This window comes from Passer domesticus, chromosome 1, assembly GCF_036417665.1.
Source record: "Passer domesticus isolate bPasDom1 chromosome 1, bPasDom1.hap1, whole genome shotgun sequence".
In the NCBI taxonomy this organism is placed as follows: domain Eukaryota; kingdom Metazoa; phylum Chordata; class Aves; order Passeriformes; family Passeridae; genus Passer; species Passer domesticus.
Genome location: NC_087474.1, coordinates 74,331,194 through 74,352,143, shown reverse-complemented (window position 1 = coordinate 74,352,143; position 20,950 = coordinate 74,331,194). Strand labels below are relative to the sequence as shown.

The 20,950-nt window shown below is 45.5% G+C and overlaps 1 protein-coding gene and 1 long non-coding RNA gene across 2 annotated transcripts; one reads left to right on the top strand and one right to left on the bottom strand.

Annotated features, from left to right (window-relative positions):
• Positions 1–11,097: 11,097 nt before the first annotated feature.
• Positions 11,098–11,931, top strand: GCNT2 (glucosaminyl (N-acetyl) transferase 2 (I blood group); the record flags this gene model as incomplete). The annotated part of the gene is given in 6 exon segments (XM_064414643.1): positions 11,098–11,366; positions 11,368–11,388; positions 11,390–11,463; positions 11,466–11,658; positions 11,660–11,704; positions 11,706–11,931. Coding segments are annotated over 6 exon segments (828 nt in total), but the record flags the coding sequence as incomplete, so codon positions are not given.
• A 91-nt stretch (positions 11,932–12,022) lies between these two features.
• On the bottom strand, positions 12,023–16,184 carry LOC135288272 (uncharacterized). Its single transcript, XR_010351472.1, has 3 exons — positions 15,814–16,184; positions 13,761–13,980; positions 12,023–12,581 (listed from the first exon to the last, which is right to left on the bottom strand). It is a non-coding gene; the product is annotated as an uncharacterized LOC135288272 (long non-coding RNA).
• Between the last annotated feature and the right edge of the window lie 4,766 nt (positions 16,185–20,950).

The following is a 20,950-nucleotide window of genomic DNA, read 5'->3' as shown; positions in this document are numbered from 1 at the left end:
AGCCCTCCGAGTGCGGGGCGCCTCAGAAATCACGCCCCGAGGTTCGGGCATCTCTTTTCGGGCTGAAAATTACAGCCAAGGGTGTGAGATCCCGGCGGGACGCTCTTCCCACGGGCTCTCCACACGGCAGTGCCCGCTCCTGCCTTGCGCTGTCCATACCCCGTCCGTCTGCCGGCGCTGCGAGCCCTCCTCCTCCTCCTCCTCCTCCTCCTCCTCCTGCTCCTGCTGCTCTCCCCGCTGCGGGCTGCGATGCTTTATCCAGCATTGCCATCCAGTGGCACCGGCGACAAACGACAGCGCAGCTGGCCCCACTCGGGCAGCAACCTGCTGGCTGCATGGAACAAGTCATTAATTCATTGCCAGCCTGCCGCGCCGCTGCTAGTGGATCCTGCTTTTAGTTTTTGTGTTTGTTTTTTTTTTTTTTTAATTATTTTTGGTTTGGTTTTCCCCCCCCGCTGTATATTCACAGTGCTTCAACAGTCAGAAGTCTGCTTCAGTATTCCCCTATGGATTGCAGAACTTAGTAGGTCTTAGCAGATTATAAATGGTCACTCTAATGCCACTCACCTAGCCATGGTTCTTCATCTTTCCTCTGAGGTGCTGCCAGCCAGGTTGCTCCCCAAAACCTCAAGCATTACGTAACAGGCACAGAAGACTACTTGTAAAAATTATCTGCAAAGATAAGGGATCATTTTTTTCCCAAGAAGACTTGCAATATTTAAATTGATCTAGTCTTTGGAACACATCTATCACCCACCCACTCTTCAGGGCATAGCCAGGTGCCATTTCTTGCTGCCCAGACAGAAATCCTCTGAATCAGAAGGGTTGCAAAGGACAAAAGCCCAACCCAAAGGAGACATTGATGGCCATTTTTCAGTACTCTTTGAATGGCAAAAACCTGAAAACCAACTGCTTGTGTTTAAATTATAACATTTATCATCAGTCCAGGAAAATTGGGGATGTACAAGATGACTGAAGGTTAGTCAATGAAAAGCCCATCCCCAAGAAGGGTTGGAAGGAGGATGGGAGGAAATACAGGCCTGTCAGGCTGTCCTTGGTGCTGGGAAAGGTTTCGAACAGATCATCTTAGGTGCAATCACATGGCACACACAGAACAATCAGGGAGGGAATCAGGCCTAGCTAGCATGGGTTTATGAAAGGCAGGTCCAGCTCAACCAGCCTGATCTCCTTTTATGACCAGGTGATCTGCCTGGTGGATGAGGGAAAGATTAAGTTTGTTATCTACCTGGATTTCTATGGCACAATTCTGGACAAGCTGGCAGCCCACAGCTTGCTTAGGGGCACTCTCTGCTGGGTTAAAATCTGTCTGGGTGGTCACCCACTGAGGTGGTGGATGGTGCCACATCCCCTTGATGGCCTGTCACTAGTGGGGTTTCCCCCAGCTCAGTAGCGGGGACAGTTCTGTTCAATATCTTTATCCATGACCTGGATGAGGGGATTGAGTGTACCCTCAGTAAATTCATGGATGACACAGTTCAGCAGGAGCGTTGATCTGCTGAAAGGCAGGAAGGCTTTGTAGAAGATCTGGCCAGGCTGCACTGAAGGGTCAAGGCCAATGAAATGAAGTTCAGCACGACCAGGTGCCAGGTCTTGCACTTTGGCCACGGCCCCATGCAGCTCTACAGGATGGGGAACAGAAGTGGCTGGAAAGCTGCCCACTGGAAAAGGACCTGGGGATCCGGATTGACAGTGCCTGGGCATGAGCTAACATGTTCCCCATTGGCCAGGAAGTCCAAGGGCATCCTGGCCTGTATCAGGGACATGTGGCCAGCAGGAGCAGGGCAGTGATTGTCCTGCAGGACTCGGAACTGGTGAGGCCACACCTGGAATCCTGCGTTCAGCTGTGGGCCCTTCACCACAAGGAGGACACAGAGGGGCTGGAGCTTGACCAGACAAGGGCAGTGGAGTTTAGAGAGCAGCATGAGGAGCAGCTGAGGGATCTGGGGATGCTTAGCCTGGGGAAAAGAAGTGCCTGGGGTGACTCTGTCACTCTTTACAACTACCTAAAAGGAGGCTGCAGGCAGGTGGAGGTTGACCTCTTCTCCCAGTTAACAAGTGACAGCTCAAGAGGAAATGACCTTAACTTAGATAGGGTAGGTTCAGGTTGAACATCAAGAAGAATTTTTCCCCTGAAGAGGTGGTAAATCATTGGAATAGGTTGCCCAGGGAAGTGTTTGAGTCACCATCCCCAAAGTGTTCAAGAACTGACTGGATGTGGCACTTCGGGCTACGGTTTAGTTGGCGTGGTAGTGTTTGGTCAAAGGTTGGACTCAGTGATCTTGGAGATCTTTTCCAACCTATTCTTTGAATATTTAATTCTATGGTAAGTAGTGGCACAAGAGGAGTCAAAAGGACTGTTTACTTTTTGCAAAAGCTGGGCAAAAGGGACAGCACAGAGGTTACTCTGCAAGTCCCAGTGCAACTGCTGGCCCCCATCACAAGGCAGGTCCTGCTGCCACAGCAGAGCTTATCCCTGCAGATCAGAAGGTGCTGGTTGGTGAACACCAGGGGCACACTGTGGTGGCCTGCAACAGATTTGCCACGAAGAGCTGATAAAAAACCCTGGGTGTCTATGGAACTGAAACCAGGGTGGACGATGTGATACTCAAGCCCAGGCAGCCATCAGGGAGAGGACCACACTCCTGGTGTTCCCATGAAAGGTCCCAGAAGAAACTGAGAGCAAGCAGAAGCTTCAGCTAGCTCCCCATAAGGCTGTGTAGTTTTCCATGTTGGTGTGGCAACAGTAGGGCTGGCTGGAGGAAAAGAAAGTAAGAACCCACCTTTGCAAGAGAAAGGTAAGGCAGGGGGGCATCAACAGACATGATGTGCTTTAAGAGTCAATCAAATAAGATGTAAAACACCACAAATTTCATTCTGTACACACAGCAGCATCACCAGAGCTTAGTCCCCGAGCAGGTTGGATATTAAATTGATCAAACTGGTAATGAAAGTGGGAATTGTTCCATCTCAGCTGACACAAGGCAGGTGACCTTATTAAAAAATATGCCAGTGTATTTAATGGGGTAGGGCAGTTTCTTGGGGAATTCATGATTAATGTGGCTATAACTCTGGAGATCCCATAGCTTATGCCCCTGGAAAAAGTCTTACTTCCGCTATGAGATGGCCCAGCTGAAATTTTTAATATGGTACTGTACAAATACAGGCACACAAATCCACCACTGTTTTCTGTCAGAGACACCAAGTTACTCCAGAACTGCTGTATTGATTAGAAGACATGATGGCCTCATGTTGGGCACAGCCAGCTGGGTGTGCAAGAAACCTCAGAGCCTGCTGAGGGGTGCAGTGTCTCTCTGTGGTCTGCTCAGGTTGACCACCAGGAGCAACTCAGACTCCTGCACTGTTTAGTCACAACAGAAGCCACCATCTAGGACACTGAGCTCATGCAATGTCCTGAGCAAGACCTGACCTGGAGAAATCTCAGAAGCTACTGACAGCCAGTGGCTGGAGCAGGGCAGTGGTTGCAGCTGAGCTCTGTGTGTGTGTATAAAAGGGTCTGAGAGTGAGAAAAGCAATCCTTTGTGCATCCCTGAGATGGAGCAGGAACTCAGGAGAGTCACAACATCCCAGATTGGTATTGTGTCCCCAGCAGGTGCTGAGGCCTTTGGAAGAGCAAATGAGATGTGCAAGCAAATGTGGCACTTTTCTGCCACTCTTCCAGCCTAAAATCATTTGTAGACCAGGATCCTCTGAGAAGGACATAACTGCCACGTATCCAAAAATGGTTCTCTGTAATGAACTTGCCCAGATATATAACATAGCCCACAGAGATGGAATAAGCAGGGGCTTAGGGATAAAGCTGCCTGTTTTCTTCTGATTGCTGTAGGTACAGGGGAAAGTGTACATTCTTTGCAAATATAAAGTAGTATAGCAAAACCTAAACCTAAATAAAAGCTTGGGGTTCAGGCCAAGGAGCATTCTCAGTGTGAGTGACAGCCAAGAAGCTGTAAGTAGTTCCCAAACAGAAATTGAGCTGAACTGGAAGAAAAGAAACAAACACTTGCAGAATTTTGACTGCAGAGTACAATTGTAATTCAAAGCAGGATCCAGACGTGCTGCAAAAGAAAGGTTCCAGAAAGCACCGTGAAATAACCTGTCTCAGGACAGAAAACAGATGTTAGGATACCTGCTGCCAGGTGTGTATAGTAACTGGGCAATCCAGTAAGAAACCTTGGTCTGGGAGAAGCTGCTTAGCAGGAAAGGACCAGCCAAGACAAGGCTGTCTGCAGGAGGTGAGGAATGTGATGTTGTGCAAGGCAGGAGATTTCCAGTAGTTTTCTGCCCTCTTTGCCCCTTTATAACTGTCTTGGCGACTTTCCAGTGACCCAGTATGGGAAGACAAGATTGTCCCAGCTTCACTAATGCTATCAGGGTCTGTCTTCAGCCCCATGGGGAATGGTGATTGCAGCCACTCCCCTTCCCATAAGACAGCCATAAAAGGTTTTTGTGTAAGCAGTTGAACAAGGGACCAAAACATAAACATGTGCCTCCACCCTGAGCAAAAGCAAACAGGAAGGTGCTTGGCAATTTGAAACACTCAGGAGTGAAGTTCAAGACTTTTGCTGAGCAGTTGTGGGTGTGCCCTCATCAACAGCTCCAGAAGATAACCAGGAAAAAGACATGGAGATGATGTGAAAACTTGAGAGCCTAAAGAAGGGCTCCTTCTAAAAAGGGTGATACTTTTGCAAAAGGCTTCCATATGTCTGTGGACAGCAAAGATGGGGGGAAAAATCCCCTGTCTTCACATTAGAGCTGTGGTAACTTTTAGTGCAAGTCTGGGGCTCACACAGTGAGGTGGAGGGCCCACACTCCTGGCTATGCACTGAGGAGACCCTGGCACACAGTAAAGCCTCCAAAGGGAAAACAAGGCAACAGAAATCAAAAGTCTTAGGCTAAATCTCAGGAAAAAACTTTGGGCTACAAATGGTGACGTTTCCACTGGTGGGAAGAAAACTGCTGCTGTGCAGCACGGGTCAAGTTCCTTCCCCGACAGCCGGGTTTGTAGTGCTGCCAGGGGGTTCTCAAAGGCACAAAGAACCTGGCAGGCTCCAGCAGCCAAGGATGTGTAACATCATCTCCCCAGCAGACTTGCAGTGCAGTGTGATGGGGTTGCTTTCAATCCTAGAGCCCTTTGGGAGATTCCAGAGCCCCAAAAGCCAGATGGCACCTCACAGAAGCTGACGGTGAGGAGAAAAATGCTTTTCCAAAGCAAGTCCTGGCTTGGTTCTACCTAAACCTACTGAAAAATCTCTCCTAGGTAGGAAGGTATTAATGACAGCAGACACCTACTACAGCCCTCTGAAAAAGAATCCTCATAATTCAGTGAAGAAAAAAAAATGGAACAGTGATCAAGCTAATTTATGTTACGATGAGAAAAGAGATGAGATGTGAAATACCTGTCAATAGGTGAACAGTTAGACTTAGCATTTATTAAATTATTTTTCTTTATGCTTAGGATGAATCACAAAATATCACAAATGTTTTTTCTTCATGAATGGTCCAGGACTATCCTGATTTTAACCAAACTGCAACGTTAATAGCAATTATCAGAGATCATGAGCATATTTCCAAATGATATCAAACTCCTCTTGTTACCTTTGCTGAGTGTAACAGAATCCCCAGCCCCGCTACAACTAAGTTATGGTACTGTAATATAGTCCATCAGAGGAAAGAAGGCTGGAAAAGACCTAGAAAATTACCAGGTCTGAACCAATATGACCCGTAAAACTGCTGAAAAAGCTATGCCTAACCTGCCAATGAAAACCATCATCAGGAAAATTCCAGCCTCTCCAGACAATCTAATCCACATTTAACTGTTTATCACTACAAAGCTTCCACTATGTCTGATCTTCACCTCTTCTGATGCTATCTAAGGTGATTAGTTCTTGTCCTATGCACAGAGAACAGAGAGAATCAGCTACTCCCTTCCTGTTTGAACCAGAATTTGTTTCTGGTTTACCTTTTCTACATATTTGAAGACTTCCTGCCCCCCCCTTTTTTTTTTTTTCCTAATGCCATAATAAAACATTTATATTTTTCAGTCATTCTTGACAGTAGGTGTTTTCTAGATCCCTACTAGTTCTCTGCTCATGTTGTACCTGGCAACAAGTTATATTGTCAGAATAAAGAGCATGATAATGCTACATGTTTAGTGGAGGCATTAAAAATAACAGTGATCTGATCCGTATATCTGCTCTCTCTGACACAGCCAGTCCCCTGCACCAGCAGTGGTACAGGGCTGCCAGGTTTGCTTGGCAGAGCAGGTGACTCCCAGCCTGCAAACGGAGCTGCTTTACTCCTCTAGCTGCTAGCACACCTGCAGCCGGGAGCAGAGCCATGCAGACACCAGGCTGCAGGGACACTGCCCTGCCCCGACACCTCCTAACACCATCTGCCTCACCTCACACACCGAGGGGAACACCTTTGGGTCATGCTCATAAAGCTGCCAAGTGCCCAAATGTTTGCAAAACCCGTTGTAAGCTGCCTTTGGACACTCCTCCATGGCAAATAGTAGCTGCACATGTACAATTTTACTTTACTGTATACTCATGTGGATTATAATCTGCAGGGAGAAAACAGATCCCTATCCATGCCTTGACTACACCAGTGTCACCTATAAAATCTAGTCATATTTACAGAAGAAAACCAGCTTCACCACCACAGCCTGCCTGTCCTCTATTAGGAGGTGTTTAATTATGTCTTGCTTTCCCTTTGCAGGAGGATAGATGAGCAGGGAAGAGGATGCCGTGCTGCTGCTCCTGAGCAGGTGATGAGGAGCAGCTTGCACAGAGGTGAATACATGTCCCTGTTGGAAATTAATTGGAGAAGGGAGCTGTCGAGTGCTCTGCTTTGGAGCAGTAGTAAGTCTGACTTGCAAAATGTGCTCTGCTAAGAGGCTAGGCAGCTTACCTATTCCCAAAACCTTTGTACTGAGTCTGCTGCAAATGCAGGCAAGCGGTGAAGCTGCTGCAGGGTAGGAGGCTCTGTGTCTGGAGCTCGAGACGGCAGCAAGACAAAGGCAGATGAGATGGATGCATTGTCTGGCCCCTGCTGTTTGTGCAGACAGATGTGCTCACTGACTGTGTGCAATTAGATTACTCGATGGTTTTGCTGGCCCGTGTGAGCTGAGCTAGCACTTGCCTCCATGTGTCATTCCACCTCTCCTCCCGTTTGCTGCCTGTGCTGCTGCGTTGTGACTGTCCGGTGTCAGAGCGCCCGCCTGGGAACTCCTGCTCCAGGTAGGTTTGAATTTTCTTCCCTTTCAACAGTCAGATTATGGCGGCTTGGGAAGTGGAGGAATGGCAGGGACTGTTATGAACAAGGAAAAAGGGAAGGCAGAGGAGAGATAGGAATAAATTTTGACTGCTTTTGTGCTTAGAGTCTGCTTTCACTTCCCCTGTGCTGACAGCGTCCAGCTCAGACAGGGCATGTGAGTAAGGCAGGTGTTAGAGAAGACCCTTGACAGGCAGGGCTGCTCCAAGGGGAGAGTTTTAGAGAGGCCATGCACACTGTAGGACATCTCAAACCAACACAAGACCAAAGCAGTTTCATCTCATTGAATTCAGAAGGCATGAGGGATGAAGAGATCCTTTACTTGGGCACAAACCAGCAAACTATGGCTACATGCACTTCCAAACTAGAAAAAACACACTGAGGAAAAATTGTTTGCTCCCTAGAGGGTTGCTGTGGAATTTAACAGTGGTGCCAGTTCAAACTGACAGCTTTGCATGAGAGGGCCAGGAAAAGGAATATCATGATACAGATGGTTTTGTCCTAACAACATAATAAAAAATGCCAAGGGACTCCAAATAAACATGAAATGCATCACATTCATCGCTACTGACTGAGGCCAAACAGGAACTCAAAACCAATGTGCAAAACCTGTGCATCTTGCTTTTTAAATTAGCTAACAAATTAGCTGAAACCAATTACCTATATTTGTTAAGGCCAGGAGCAGTTGACTGAGTACTAGCCCTATTCCTAAGATAATATCCTCACTGTCTGGAAAGGTCTATTCCCATTCATCCACACGGAAGACATTTCAATCCCCAGTCCTGCTGGGGAGTATGTTTCTACCGCAAGAGCCACACCAAAAACTCTTCTCAGGGAAATGAAAATTGCTTCAATGCAGGTCCAGGGAACAATAGGAAGGAGTGGCACTGCAAATCTCAGTCAGCAGCAGTTTTAGTTCTGCCAGCACAGAACCTTTTTACACAGCCTATTTGTTAAATTGCATGGTAAATCCAATAATCTATTATTTTTTTTCCCATAACTCTGTTCTTGCACCTAGGATATGCAGAGATCCAATACAATGTGTGACAGAAGAAGCCAGGACTCTCATGATGTTTCCTCACACCTTGCTGATGATAGGTGCCATAATATGGTTCAGATGTACATCTAGATTTGGCTGCTCCTTGCATCTGAACTTTGGATGAGTCTGTAAATCAACAACACCAGTACCTGAAAAATACTTTTATACTTTTTCCATTGAGGTGGCTCATGTGACTTATACATTTTTTTGCTTGTTTGACTGGCTTTGGTTTGTTTTTTTTTGGTTTGGCTTTTTTGTTTATGTGTTGGCTTTTTTTTTTCTGAGGTGGGGAGGGTTAGTTTGGTTTGGTGATTATTGCCTATAATTCAAGCATGGGTCTATTTCACACAGAGCAGTACAAGGCAGAACCAGTGCTAAAAAAGAAACCCAAAGAGTCCTAAATGTTTTGACAGCTTGATTTCCCATAGCTGTCATTTGCAAATGTTTTCAGATATCTAAATATCTCTGCCAGAGAGTCAAGGCACTGGGATTAAGAAAGAGCACCAAGCATGCAGCCTTCTTTCACCCAAGGCTATTGGCATCAAAGGATCACAGTGACCCTGGATTTCTGCAAAGGTGTTGCAGCAACGTCTGTGCAAGAAAAAACCTCAAACCAACAACAAAACACACCAAGGAAAAATTAAATCTTGCATTGCACTCCTGTGAAGAGCAGACTCATCTCATTTCCTGCATGTAGCTTTACTTGTTTCACATGGACCATGCTAGTAATGCAGGTTTCAACAACTAAGAATCTCCTTATATATATGTACATATAATATATATATTTTGAGATCCTAGAGGCTTTCCTACCTGTGTAGCAGATTACAGTGTTTTAAAAGATTGCTGCAGTTTTAAAGATCTGGCACTTCCCAAGGCATCCAAATGCCTCGAAAGATCTCAGCCTTTGTACTTCAGAAAAGCTACCTGTGCTCTCTGCCCCAGTTGAGACCCCCCTCAATGAAACCCTGACTCCTGCAGGAATGCTACCATCTTTCCCTCTGCTTTTCTCCTTCCACACCCTCCTAACTCCAGCTGGATGGAGGTCTTGTGTTAAGACTATGGCAGAAGGGGAGAAATGATGTTGCAGCCAGCTGACCCAGTGAGGAGGTGGGAAGGCTGAACTCCACAGACTGTGGAATGCACAGAGGACAGCAAGAGGCTGTTGGCCTTATAGTCACCAGCTGTCATGGCAATTTGCCTTTCTGAGGTGTCACACGGGGGAGTGGTGTGTGTTCCTGGATATAATACAGTCTAACAATCAAATTAGGAATGAGTTGGAAGCACTCTGGGCAGGTCTGTGCTCCCTTGGACAGTATTCACCAGTGTCTGAGCTGGGACATGTTTTCCCCTCATGGTGGTGCTTGCTGTGCATTGCTTTGCTAGACTTGGACAGTAGTGTCAGCTCAGGATCTGTGCACCTTTAACAAGCTGTTCTGATGAACTGCAGCAGCATTTCTCCCTCTGCAGCACAGTGCACTGCCCACTCAGAACATTTACTGGCAAAATCTCGGATCAACTGGTTTTGCCTCAGCATTGCTTCACATTGGAGCAAAATAATGTGATGTTGAGAAAAGTTTGCATACCCCAAACATGCTGTGTCATGGCAGGAGATCCACATGAACAGACTTACAGCTGGAACAAAGAGACTTAGCAAGGATTTCACTTTAGTGAGAGCTATGTCAAGCTCTCATTGCATAAGCATGTTATACCAGATGCATACACAGCTCTTAGAAATACAAATGTCTTATCAGAAAGCTAGGGTTAATTTAAATAGTTTAAATAGCAGGTTTTGCTAACCTAGTTCTTTGTGATGGATGTAAGCCTGGAACTCATCACAACTCATCCATAACTCTTAGTAGAAACTGTCAGATTTCAAATGTGCAAATGAAAATATTGCTGAAAAAAACTGATACTGTGACATAGTTCGACACAGGGGCAAAAATTCTCCTGCTTCTTATATGTGAATGTTGGTGGCCTTACATGAGAAATGACAAATAGTGAAGACAGAAATATAGAGGTGGATGAGTGGTTCTTCTTCAGCCTGTGCTCTTTCACTGGGAAATGGTATGTATTGAACTGGGTTTCTGATTATTGCCTTCTAGAAACTGTATTTATCTGGAATATCAAAGAGCAGAAAGGACACAATAGCTTACATAGCTTGATGTAGTAGTGTAATTGTCACTGAGACATATTGAAGTAGTATTTATTTCATGTTACAAGTCTTTCACAATTCAGAAGCACCCCAATGTGTCACTGATGACTGACAGATTGGGGGTGGTTAAAAAAAATCCTTTAACTAAAAAAAAAAAAAGAATGGCATGAGATAAATATGAGGTTTTCCTGTCATAGGCTACATGGACAGAAATTTTAGCAGCTATATGATACATGCAGGGAGAGTGGCGAGGAAGCAGTTGAGAACATACCCATATACTGAATTTGGGGACACTCTGAAATATGTGCCAGCTGCTCATTGGCAAGACAGTAATTATGCAATATGCCTGTTTAATCTTCAGGGTGCTGTGGAGCAGCTTGCATCTGCAAGTTGTTCTTCACTTACGCTGCTTCTACATCAGTGACTGTGCAATTATTAATATTGAAAGTAAGGGCAGCAGCTGCACGCTCTGCATCAGATGGATCCACAAGCTCTTCAGCAGGAAGCAAGCACAGCCATCAAAACAAGCTGTTGGTGGTGTCTGATGGTGTATTTCAAGAGAGACTTTTCTGAGGAGCAATGAATTGCTCCTCTGTGCAACATCAGATATTGCCTTTTTGCAGTTCTGCGTCACAGTGTTTCACTTCCATTTGTTTTCTATGCTGTTAATTTGCAAGCACAAAAACCTGTTTGGAGGCTGAACTTCTCACTGAGTTTGATTTTAGCAGAAGGCTGTAAAGCATTCATTGAAGACAAGGTGTCCTTCTGAAGGAAATTACCACTCAGAGAACCCAACTGCACAGAGTACATCACACAGAACCACCGCATCACCTGTGCCCTCACAGCTGAGGATGCTGTGCGCCCTCGCCTACCTCATGGCATTGCACAGAGTTTGAGACCTTTGAGATTTTCTTCAGGGAGCTGTTCATGCTCCAGATTGTCTATGGTGTCCATGTGGATGTCATTCAAGGAGCCATTTCCCTTCCAGCAGGCAGCGTTGTTTTCTCGGCGCCTCCCTCATTTCCTGGGCAAAGAGGGTGGTCTAGGGCAGCACATCCCACCTGTGGGCTGACTTCCACTGCATGCTTGGCCTTGGCCATGCCCTGGTGCTCCTACTCAACACCTGTGGTCAGGACCTCTCCTTGAAGCACGTCAGGGATCATCCAGCTGCTGAAGGGCCTTGGGGGCAAGAACATCACACCAGGGTGCTGCCACTCCCCAGGTCACCACCTGCACCAAATATGTGCACAGGGAGCAATTATAGTCTTCCTTTTCTTTCACGCTGTGGACATTTGTGTGCAAATGGCCATCTGACCACCTGTTTTGGCTCTGTGTCCACGGCCACCACCTGGCTCTTTGTGGGGTTCGTGCAGCAGGACCAGCATGTTCTCCATCTGCTGGAGCGGCCCGAGGACACCAACAGCCCTGAGGGGCACTCCTGGGTGATGCCCTGCAGGATCCCAGGTGAGCATACTTTCTTTCATATGCTTTTTCTGTAGATACACACACTTGTGCTTGTTTTACTCATGGGCAAAGCTGGAGAGGGACTTCTTACAAGAGTATGCAGTGATAGGATGGCGGGGAATGGCCTTAAACTTGAAAAGGGTGGGTTTGAATTACATGTAAGGGAGAAATTTTTTACTGTGGTGGTGATGAGGTAAAGGAACAGGCTACCCAGGGATAATGGTGAATAGCTCATCCCTGGCAGTGTTCAAGGCCAGGTTGGATGGGGTTTTGAGGTCCCTGGTCTAGTGGCAAGTGTCCTTGCCTGTAAAAAGGGGTTTGGAACCACAAAATCTTTAAGGTCTTTTTCCAACCCAAACCATTTTATAATTCTATTTCATAGGTGCATATGCACATGTAGAAACATTATCTGAAGTTGATTTTGTCAAAATCTAGATGAAAAATTAATTGTAATATAAGGCTGATCTATCAAATAATCTTACTGACCCTTTTTTGAGCATAGGGGGAAAGGTGACTGTGCTGTCCAGAATGTGCAATACTGTTCCATGTCTGAGCAGAAAGATGCCTGGGGATCTAAGTCCAAACAGAAATCCTTGGACATTTCAGCTGATTCACCTGTAAAATATGAGATGATGAAAAGAAAAAGATTAAATATGCAATCTATGCAAGCATTGTAGTGAAGAAATTTTGTACAAGATATTAATTTTCGTGTGGGATATTCTATTTTCCAACAAATTGAAGTCAGTTCCCCCCAGAAAATCTGAATTCAGGCTGGAGTCGACTTCTAGTTGTCACATGCTTTCCTATGGGACCACATACATCAGCTGTCCCATAGCAATTGCAAAATATCCATGTAACTCATAACTACTGCCTAAACTCTGTTGCACAAGGTCAAGAATTTATGCAGAGAAGCAGAATAAGAACCAGTATTTTCATCTTTACTGTGTGTATTTACTGTTGCTTTCACCTTGTTTGCATCCTGGGAAAGGACTGGAAGATGAACAGGATTTCACCCTTGTACATGCTGCTTTTACAAGCACTGGTAGGGCTCTACTGCTCCCAGCTGCCTGGAGATTCCCAGCAGCCCAAAGCAGGAATATCAGCCCAAAGCGGGGATATGAGGAATGGAAGCACAGGTAAATTTTTTCTCCTGTCTTTCTCTTTCTCTTCACCTCTTCCTTACTGTAACTTGTGGGGAATAAGTATAGGGAGCAGTAACAGAGGCAGAGCACATCAACTTTCAAATTATCACATAACTTTATGAGCATAGTGCTTTCTCTTCTGTTAACTGTATTTTATGACTGGTCTGCACAAGAAGCACAAGTGACTACTGATTGAGATATTTGTAGTATTATTATGAGCATGTATTATTTGTGGCTAGATCACTTTTCCAGGAAGCTGGTTGCTTGATCTTATTACAGTCCATTGCCTCAGAAGCCATAAACCTGGGACCAGATACCTTCTCCACAGTCAGAAAGCTTTAGGTGGCTGATATTTGTTGACTGCACTGTGTAGCTCACATAGCCTGCATATTTCATTGTTATTTCCACCATAACCACTGTATGTTTTCCAGTATGGGCATAACATTTTTTGGTGATTGTTCTTTTTGCATCTGAAAGATGTAACATTTCCAGAGCACATATGTTTATTTTCCTCTTCCTTTTTTTCCTTGCCATCACATTAGGTTGCCTGTCCAAAAGTGGCCGTATGGCTCTGACAGATGTGCCCAGAGGCTGTGGTTGCACAGGATTTTGAACCCAAACTTACAAGGATAACACTCAGTCAGACACTCACCTGAGTGTATCCAAGTCAGATCCAAGAGTGCTGGGCAGCTCTGGGCTGAGAAGTCACCCCTCTCAGTGTGTGGGATGTTAGCTTGTGACTCAGTTCCAGGCTCTAACGAAAAACTCCTGTCCAAGTTTGACCAAGCCACTTCCTTTAAGTTTCCAGGTACATCACAGGGAGATAATGATTTCAGGACCTGGTCCAGCTGTTAGAACAAAAAGTTGCAGGCCTCCAGGCAAGCAGAGGAGTCATTTAAGGACCAGTTTGGATGGATAGCATACCATGAAACAACTAAACCAAACAGTTATTTGCAGTATCAGTATCAGGCATGATAATCTCAGTCCAGATAAAAGATAAAACAAGACTTGCCCACAAATCTTAAAATAGCATGCTTGTTGCCTAGAGTAATGTAATGAAGACCAATACCTTTTCTTACCCCCTTAAAGGCTAAAGACTTTCAATCCTATTCAGCTGGTTTTCAAATAACAGCTTTAACTTATCTTTGGTATTTATCTCAGGTATTTATCTCTGCTTATCTTGCACATGACTCCTGCATGACAGAAAATTCTTGAAAGTCACCTTTCAGATAAGAAAGAGAAGCATGGGGGAATTAAGAGAAAGTATTTCCAAGGTATGTAGGTCTGAAATGGCCCTTAATGACTTTCCCCAGGACTCTGGAGAAGCACACACCGCCACAGTGCAGGTCAGTGGCCAGTGGTGTTATCACTGGGACACCTTTCCTCCCTCTGCTCATATAAAGCAGAAAGTGGGTTCTTGTTGGGGTACCTGTTGCCCAGTCCCTGGCTTCTGGGTCACAGGCTGGGCCCTCCCAGGGGGCTCCCCTGTTGGGGGAGACCCGCCTGGAGCAGTTTTGTGTTGGAAGAGACGCACTGGATTTTTTTGGTCTTCAGGCTCTTGCTTATTATTATCTTATCTAAAGTTTTGCACGCTGTCCACACCGGCTCAGTGCACTGGAAAAGCACTGCAAAAATAGCTAACAATCTCTTCTTACAAGCTCTTTTAAAACTAAACTATGCAGTTAAGAACTGACACCTATTTCCCCTTTTAACCAAATAACTGATCCCAAAGAGCCTGCAATGCAGATTTTCCCACCCAATTACAAAATGCCACCCAAACCCCTGAATAAGGAGGAAGAAGAAGCATGAAGAAGAAACCCAGGATGACACCCTGTGCTCTCCATCTTGCTTCTACCCACAACACACTAAAAATCCCAAAACCTAAATTTCTCACTTAAGTGATACACCTACACTACTCTCTACAATCTACTTCACACTTTAGTGGATTCTAGTCTATCTTGAAGTTTAGGAAACTTTCTCCATGAATGAGGGTCAAAGTCAGTGCTCCCCTGGAGGTCAGAGCACCCCAGGGCAGGCAAGGAAGTATTCCCGGTGCCCTGGAATTCCACAGGTGCTGATGGCCATGGGAGAGGTGTACATCCCCAGGCCGCACTATTGAGCCCCCTTACTTCCAGACCAAATTCCTGCCCTCATTTCATGCAATATAATTACAGCATATGAATGATTTGGGACACAAGCAGTCTCAGGGCAAACAGTCCCTCAGGGTATGCAGGGGTGTGTCCACTGACATACATCTCTGCTGGTCACCAGCAATTTACACCTTGTTCAATAAATAAAGAAATAAAGGGAAAATAAAGGTCATTCTTGCTATTACGAGAAAATAATAGCAGCACTTTTCATTCAGAAACACCAGCATGCTTTTACAAGGGGGATCAGTGCTTTTATTATCCGTTCACAGAAGTGGGCAGAAAATGGTGAAATTATTTTCTCATTTCTGCTTTCCAGAACTGGTTCACCTCTGGAATAACAGAATGTTGTTCCACTGTCACCTCTGCTCTCTTTGCTAAGGGTGAGTGTGCACAAGATGCCTGAGCACCAGAAGCTCTTTGTTGCCAAAATAACCCTTCCTGCAGTCCCTCTTGACAGCTTCTTGGCAAGTTGGCCTCTGTCCTCTCTGCACTGTTAGAAAGACACCAGAGCTGTTACTGCAGCCTGGGAAACATATCTGAGGCGCTGTCTCCTACCTGCTTTAATAGGATGCGTGCAACAGCTGCTGTGCTCTGGGGACCAGTTTTCCAATGTTCTCCTTTCTTGTTGCTTTCAGTGTAAGGGACAGCAGGGTCTGGCACTCATCCATGATCTTTGTTCCTGATTACCACAAAAAACCCCAAAACCCTGCATGAGAACATTCACACCCAGGCGTTGATTTTCCCATCTCACCCTAAGCCCAGCATCAATAACCTCATCCCACCACTTGTATCTCCTCGGATGCACTTATTGCAGGAGGTGTGGGAGCACACTAAGCTGCTGTGGCAGTTCAGTGAGTATTACCAATGGAAATATAAGAGCTGCTAAATGCTTAGCAATCCCCTCAGGATGAGAGCTGCAAGAGAAGGTTTGCCTGTAACAACTGGCTGGCACAGCAATCACCCATTCACTCCCTACCCTGGGCGAGTGCCCAGCTCTGTCCTGGCTACTGAACACGGCTGCAGGCCCATCCCGATGTGCTGGAGCAGCCCTTCCGAGCTTCCAGGCAAGAAAAGACACTCACGTGTGGTTGCTCTCTCTTCCCCGAAATGTGGGGCGTCTGTCCCAGGGAAAGGGGGTGGGAAAGGAGCACCGTGTCACGGCTGCTCTTGTGCCAGCTCAAAAGGGACATGGGGAACACAGCATGCCATCACTGCAGGCTGCAAGCCTGATAAACGTTTGCATCAGTGTGAATAGGAGGTTGATTACTAGAGCAGGTATCCCACAGTGTCCTGTGCCAGCCCACAAGCCCAGACCGAGATTCATGATCTGAAAGGGTAAGTCACATTAACACAGAGCTGCTTTCCATCAGATAGAGACATCTGAGAACATGAGCAGCCTAAACCTGCAGTTTTTCAGTGTATTTTTTGTTGCTGCTAATGTGACACCAAAACTGGGAATCATTGGAAGATGATGTTCCATTCTACCTTGTGCTTACTTTTCCAAGGATTCACACAGCTGCGTGCCAGCCACAATTCCAAGTGGCTTTGACACAGTTGCTTATTGTGTCTGTCTAAACTCAAAGAATCAGACTCACCTCAGGAAGAAGGGTGCTAATATAGCCATAAATTTTGTCTATTATTGCAAAGGAATGAAAATGGTGGATAGTTCTGTTTGTGGGTGGAGTGTTCAACCACTCCCAGACTTTGAAAGTATATCTGCATCATCCTGGTGTCAATGCCTCGGTTGGGAGCTGAATGGTATACAGAAAAATAAGAAAACTAAGAAAAATATGAAAACTAAGAAAAATGGTCACAGGAATGTCTCCAGTAGTGGCAGTAGGATCACAGGGGAGATGGGAGTTTTCCTTCACTGCAGTTTTTCTGATGCAGTAGCCTTACTTCCCAAATAGAGCTGTTAGCTGTCAAAGAACACCCCATTCACACCCCTTGGATGTGAGTGTGAGATGAAAGAGAAATACCAGAATTTTTTGAGTAGCACTGTTTGCATGCTACCACGTTAGCCTTTCCTTGTTTTTAAGTTTTTACGTGGCCAGTTGCTCGAACAGACAGACCTGCGGGGTTTTTTTCAGATGCTTTAGCTTGCACTGAATTTTTCCTCAGAGCAACTTAATAATTCAAAATAATTTTGTTACCTCTCCATCCCACTGTCATTTGCAGACGGGCTCTTGGAAAACAACCTTCCCTGCAATGTACACGTTATACTAATATACACTAATGGGGCTCTGTTCTGCCTGGTATAATTGTTAATTTTCCTTAGCTTAGTCCCCACCCTTCAAAAGTCAGACAGACAGAGACACACAGGTTTTTTAAATATGATTCCAGACAGTGATGCTGGTTGAATAAGCCATGCTCTAGAAAAAAGGTATTTTGTACCTATGTCTTCATCATTACTCATATAACTAATCCTCATTCTTTTGTTCCTCTTCTCTATTATTTTAATGAGACTTCCTGATTGAGCAAGAACTTCTCATAGGAATAAAGTATTGAAAAAATAGGGATTTTCCTGTGACTGTTTTTGAGTCTCATGCCCACAAAGTTGTTGTAATCTCACCATCAAAACCTTCCTCTTTTGAAAAACCTGCTCGAAGGAAAGTGTTGCAACACCATTGCAGCAATCACAAAAACACCTTGATTGCAGAAATTCTGAAAAATTACTCTTGTCCTCTAGCCCCCGTGCAGATATTATAGTTCACCTGAGAAGATATAACTTAAAGCAGGTTTTGGTCAATTTGCAATTCACAGTCATTGGAATTTACTACTGCAAAGGAATAATATTTTTTTTTTCACAACCAACTGTTTGCTTCTCACTGAAACAGCACTTAGTGATGATGGGATAAGGATGGGTATGTCTTCAGTAAGACTTGTTGGAAAAGCACAGCTACTAAATGCCCCTCACTTGGTTCTCCTTTACCTTTTAAACCATCAGACATCGGTGTAAGAGGCTTCAAAGAACACAGCTCCTTGAAGTGCAGAATTAGATGAGAGTGATTTAAGGAAAATTTGTTTTTCTCTCTAAACACTAGCATCAGGTAATGTCTGGGATAACTAATGCATGTAACTAAAGAAACTTCAGTCCAGCAGTAACAGAGACCTTTCTTCACATTCCCTGATCCTGAGTTGCCAACAGCCCTGTTTTTTTTTCAGGGTGAAGATCCAGCCAGTCCACTTGAGCCTATCCCCTCCTTTCTCCTATGAGCAAATTCATCTGACCACACCTAAAGCAGTGTTGCACACATTGAGGTACAAACCCCAATGCCAGCACACAGCCAGGGTGGAAATTGGCAGAACCATGTCTAAATGGGCACTGGGGTGGGCACTGGCAGCTCCTGCAGAGCAGCTCTCCTGTTGCCTGTCCTTGGCACCCAGCATGTCCCCACAAGTCCAGCTCACTCCCACTGGGAGAAGCAAGTGTTTCCTGAACTGCCCTCTAGAATTCAGCTCCTCACCAGGACTGCAACGCTCCCATATATACTAGAATTTATTTATGGGTCAAAAACAGCACAGAAAAGCTTTCTCCAAAACATATCAGATGAAGCTACTAGAACTGAGACCTTTTCCTTATTATCCATCAGATGTTTAAACACAGGAGGTGCAGCTTAGTGCTCTTATGATTGTCAGCAGCCTATCAAGAAGATGAAATGCATTGCCTTAAATCAGAACACTGTTTTAAATAAGCTTCTTGGTTTCTTCTGAGTTTCAATTCTTTCTTTCCAGCTTCTGAGGTCTGCTTTGAAGCTCAACAATCTTGAGTTTATTTTAGTTAAACCTTCATCCCGCCACACACACACTTTTGCTTTTGCATACCCCACTGAAATGAAAATTTCTGGTGGCAAAATATGAAATCAAGCCTTTGTACATATTTAAGGAGGGGTGTTGGTTTTCTTTTTCCTCCATTGTTGCAAAATCATCTTGAAAGAAAATCTTTTCTTCTGAGGACTGCCCCCCCATCTTTACCAGCTACCTCCCTTCCCTGGTCAGGTGAGATAACTTGTCTTGCCGGGCAAACAAGAAGACAGACAAACCAGAATTCCAGAGCAAATCATCCTTGCATGCCATCTTATGTACCTGGTCAGACAAATTCTTGTTGCTGTACAGGGCTAAGAGGTCACCCTTTTCATCCTACCCCCAACTGCTCATCAGCTTCTCTCCATCTTCCTAAACACTGGATTGGGGCTGGATTGTGGATGGTGGGGAGGCTGCCCTTCCCTGTAGTGGGAGGTGGCTCATGGCATTGGTTTCAGGAATGGGATCATGCAGGAGCTGCTGGCCAGCCCAGGGGTGTGCCAAGGCTGGTAGTGTGGGCACTGTGACGGAGGTGGGTGAAGGGGCTGGTGGTGGCCACCTTGGTGCTGCTGGTCATGCTGTGCTGCTGAGGCACACTGGGGACGAGTGGTGGCCGTGGGGCCTCTCTGAAAGCCACGGGGCTGGAGTGGGCACATGGCATGCTGCTGGCAAGGCAGGCACCCTGCCTGAGGGGCAGGCAGCACTGGGGCATGGGCCTGCCAATTGTAAGTGTCCTGCAGTCACTTATATGTGACCCAACTCAAGCCCTGCACGTTTCCCAGACATAAATATATGGCTCCAGCATCCAGCAAAAGTTACTGTTGATTTCAGTCATGTCTTGCAGAATAACATTCCCAAGCATGGGAACAGTTCAGACAGATTTCTAAAGAGCAAACTCCCGTGCCTCAGCTTGTGAAGTGCAGCAGAAAAGCTCGGATCAGCCGGTGGCATAGGAGTGTAAAGAAATTGTCCCTTTGCCTAGAAATGCTGCAGGAGAAGCACAGGCTGTTTCAGGGGGCTGGTGGAGATTAGCCTGTTGGTAAATAGATTTGATCCTGGAATCAAAGGCAAATCAGGCAGCCTTTTATGCTGCAAGATTTCCATGTTGGTTTAAGTGTGCATGTTACAGAAAGGGGGGTGCAGCGGCTCATGTTGTGTATGCTGCCTGTGTTTGTCCTCATAATCTGTGGTGGTGATGCCAGGAGCAAAGGGAAGGGAAGATGCAAGGCTGCCTCTTGGAGTCAACACACGCAGAACAGCTCACAATGGAATTGTAATGGCAAAAAAGCTGAAGGGAAGGGCTTAGAGGGGATGTTGCCTTTGGGGTTGTGTTGTCTGTGTCCTGTGAGAGGTCCAGGCTCTGAAGCGATGCTTTTCCTTCCTCCAAACCTCCCCCACCAAGAAAAGGCATGAAATTAAAGGCATCAGAGGGGCTGACCAGTCTCTCCTGTGGCTGTCTCCACACCTGAGCAGTGCAGTGCTGCTGGGGGCTGCTCTTAAGGCCTGGGGGCAGCAAACTTGTTTCCAGAGCAGTGCTCGGTATTGCTGCCCACGAGGTGACCCTTTCCTGTTCCTGGTTTTCAAGGACAAAATTCTGCTAACCATGATGGAATGGGACAAAAGAGGTAAACAAAAGTAGAGTGAGCAGCTCATGACAAAATTTATTTTAACTTTTATAAGCAGCACCACTTCTCAGACAAACTGTCCTTTTAAGAACAACACCCCAGGAAAATTCTGAATCCGAAATCAGTCGCTCAAGCAACTATTTAAAGAAAAATATGATAAATTATTTTTTTCCCCCATATTGAGCTACACTTTACCCTACTTTTTAATTAACTTACAAAGCTGCCTAGTTTCCTCAGTTTGGGAGATGGTGAATAATGTGAAG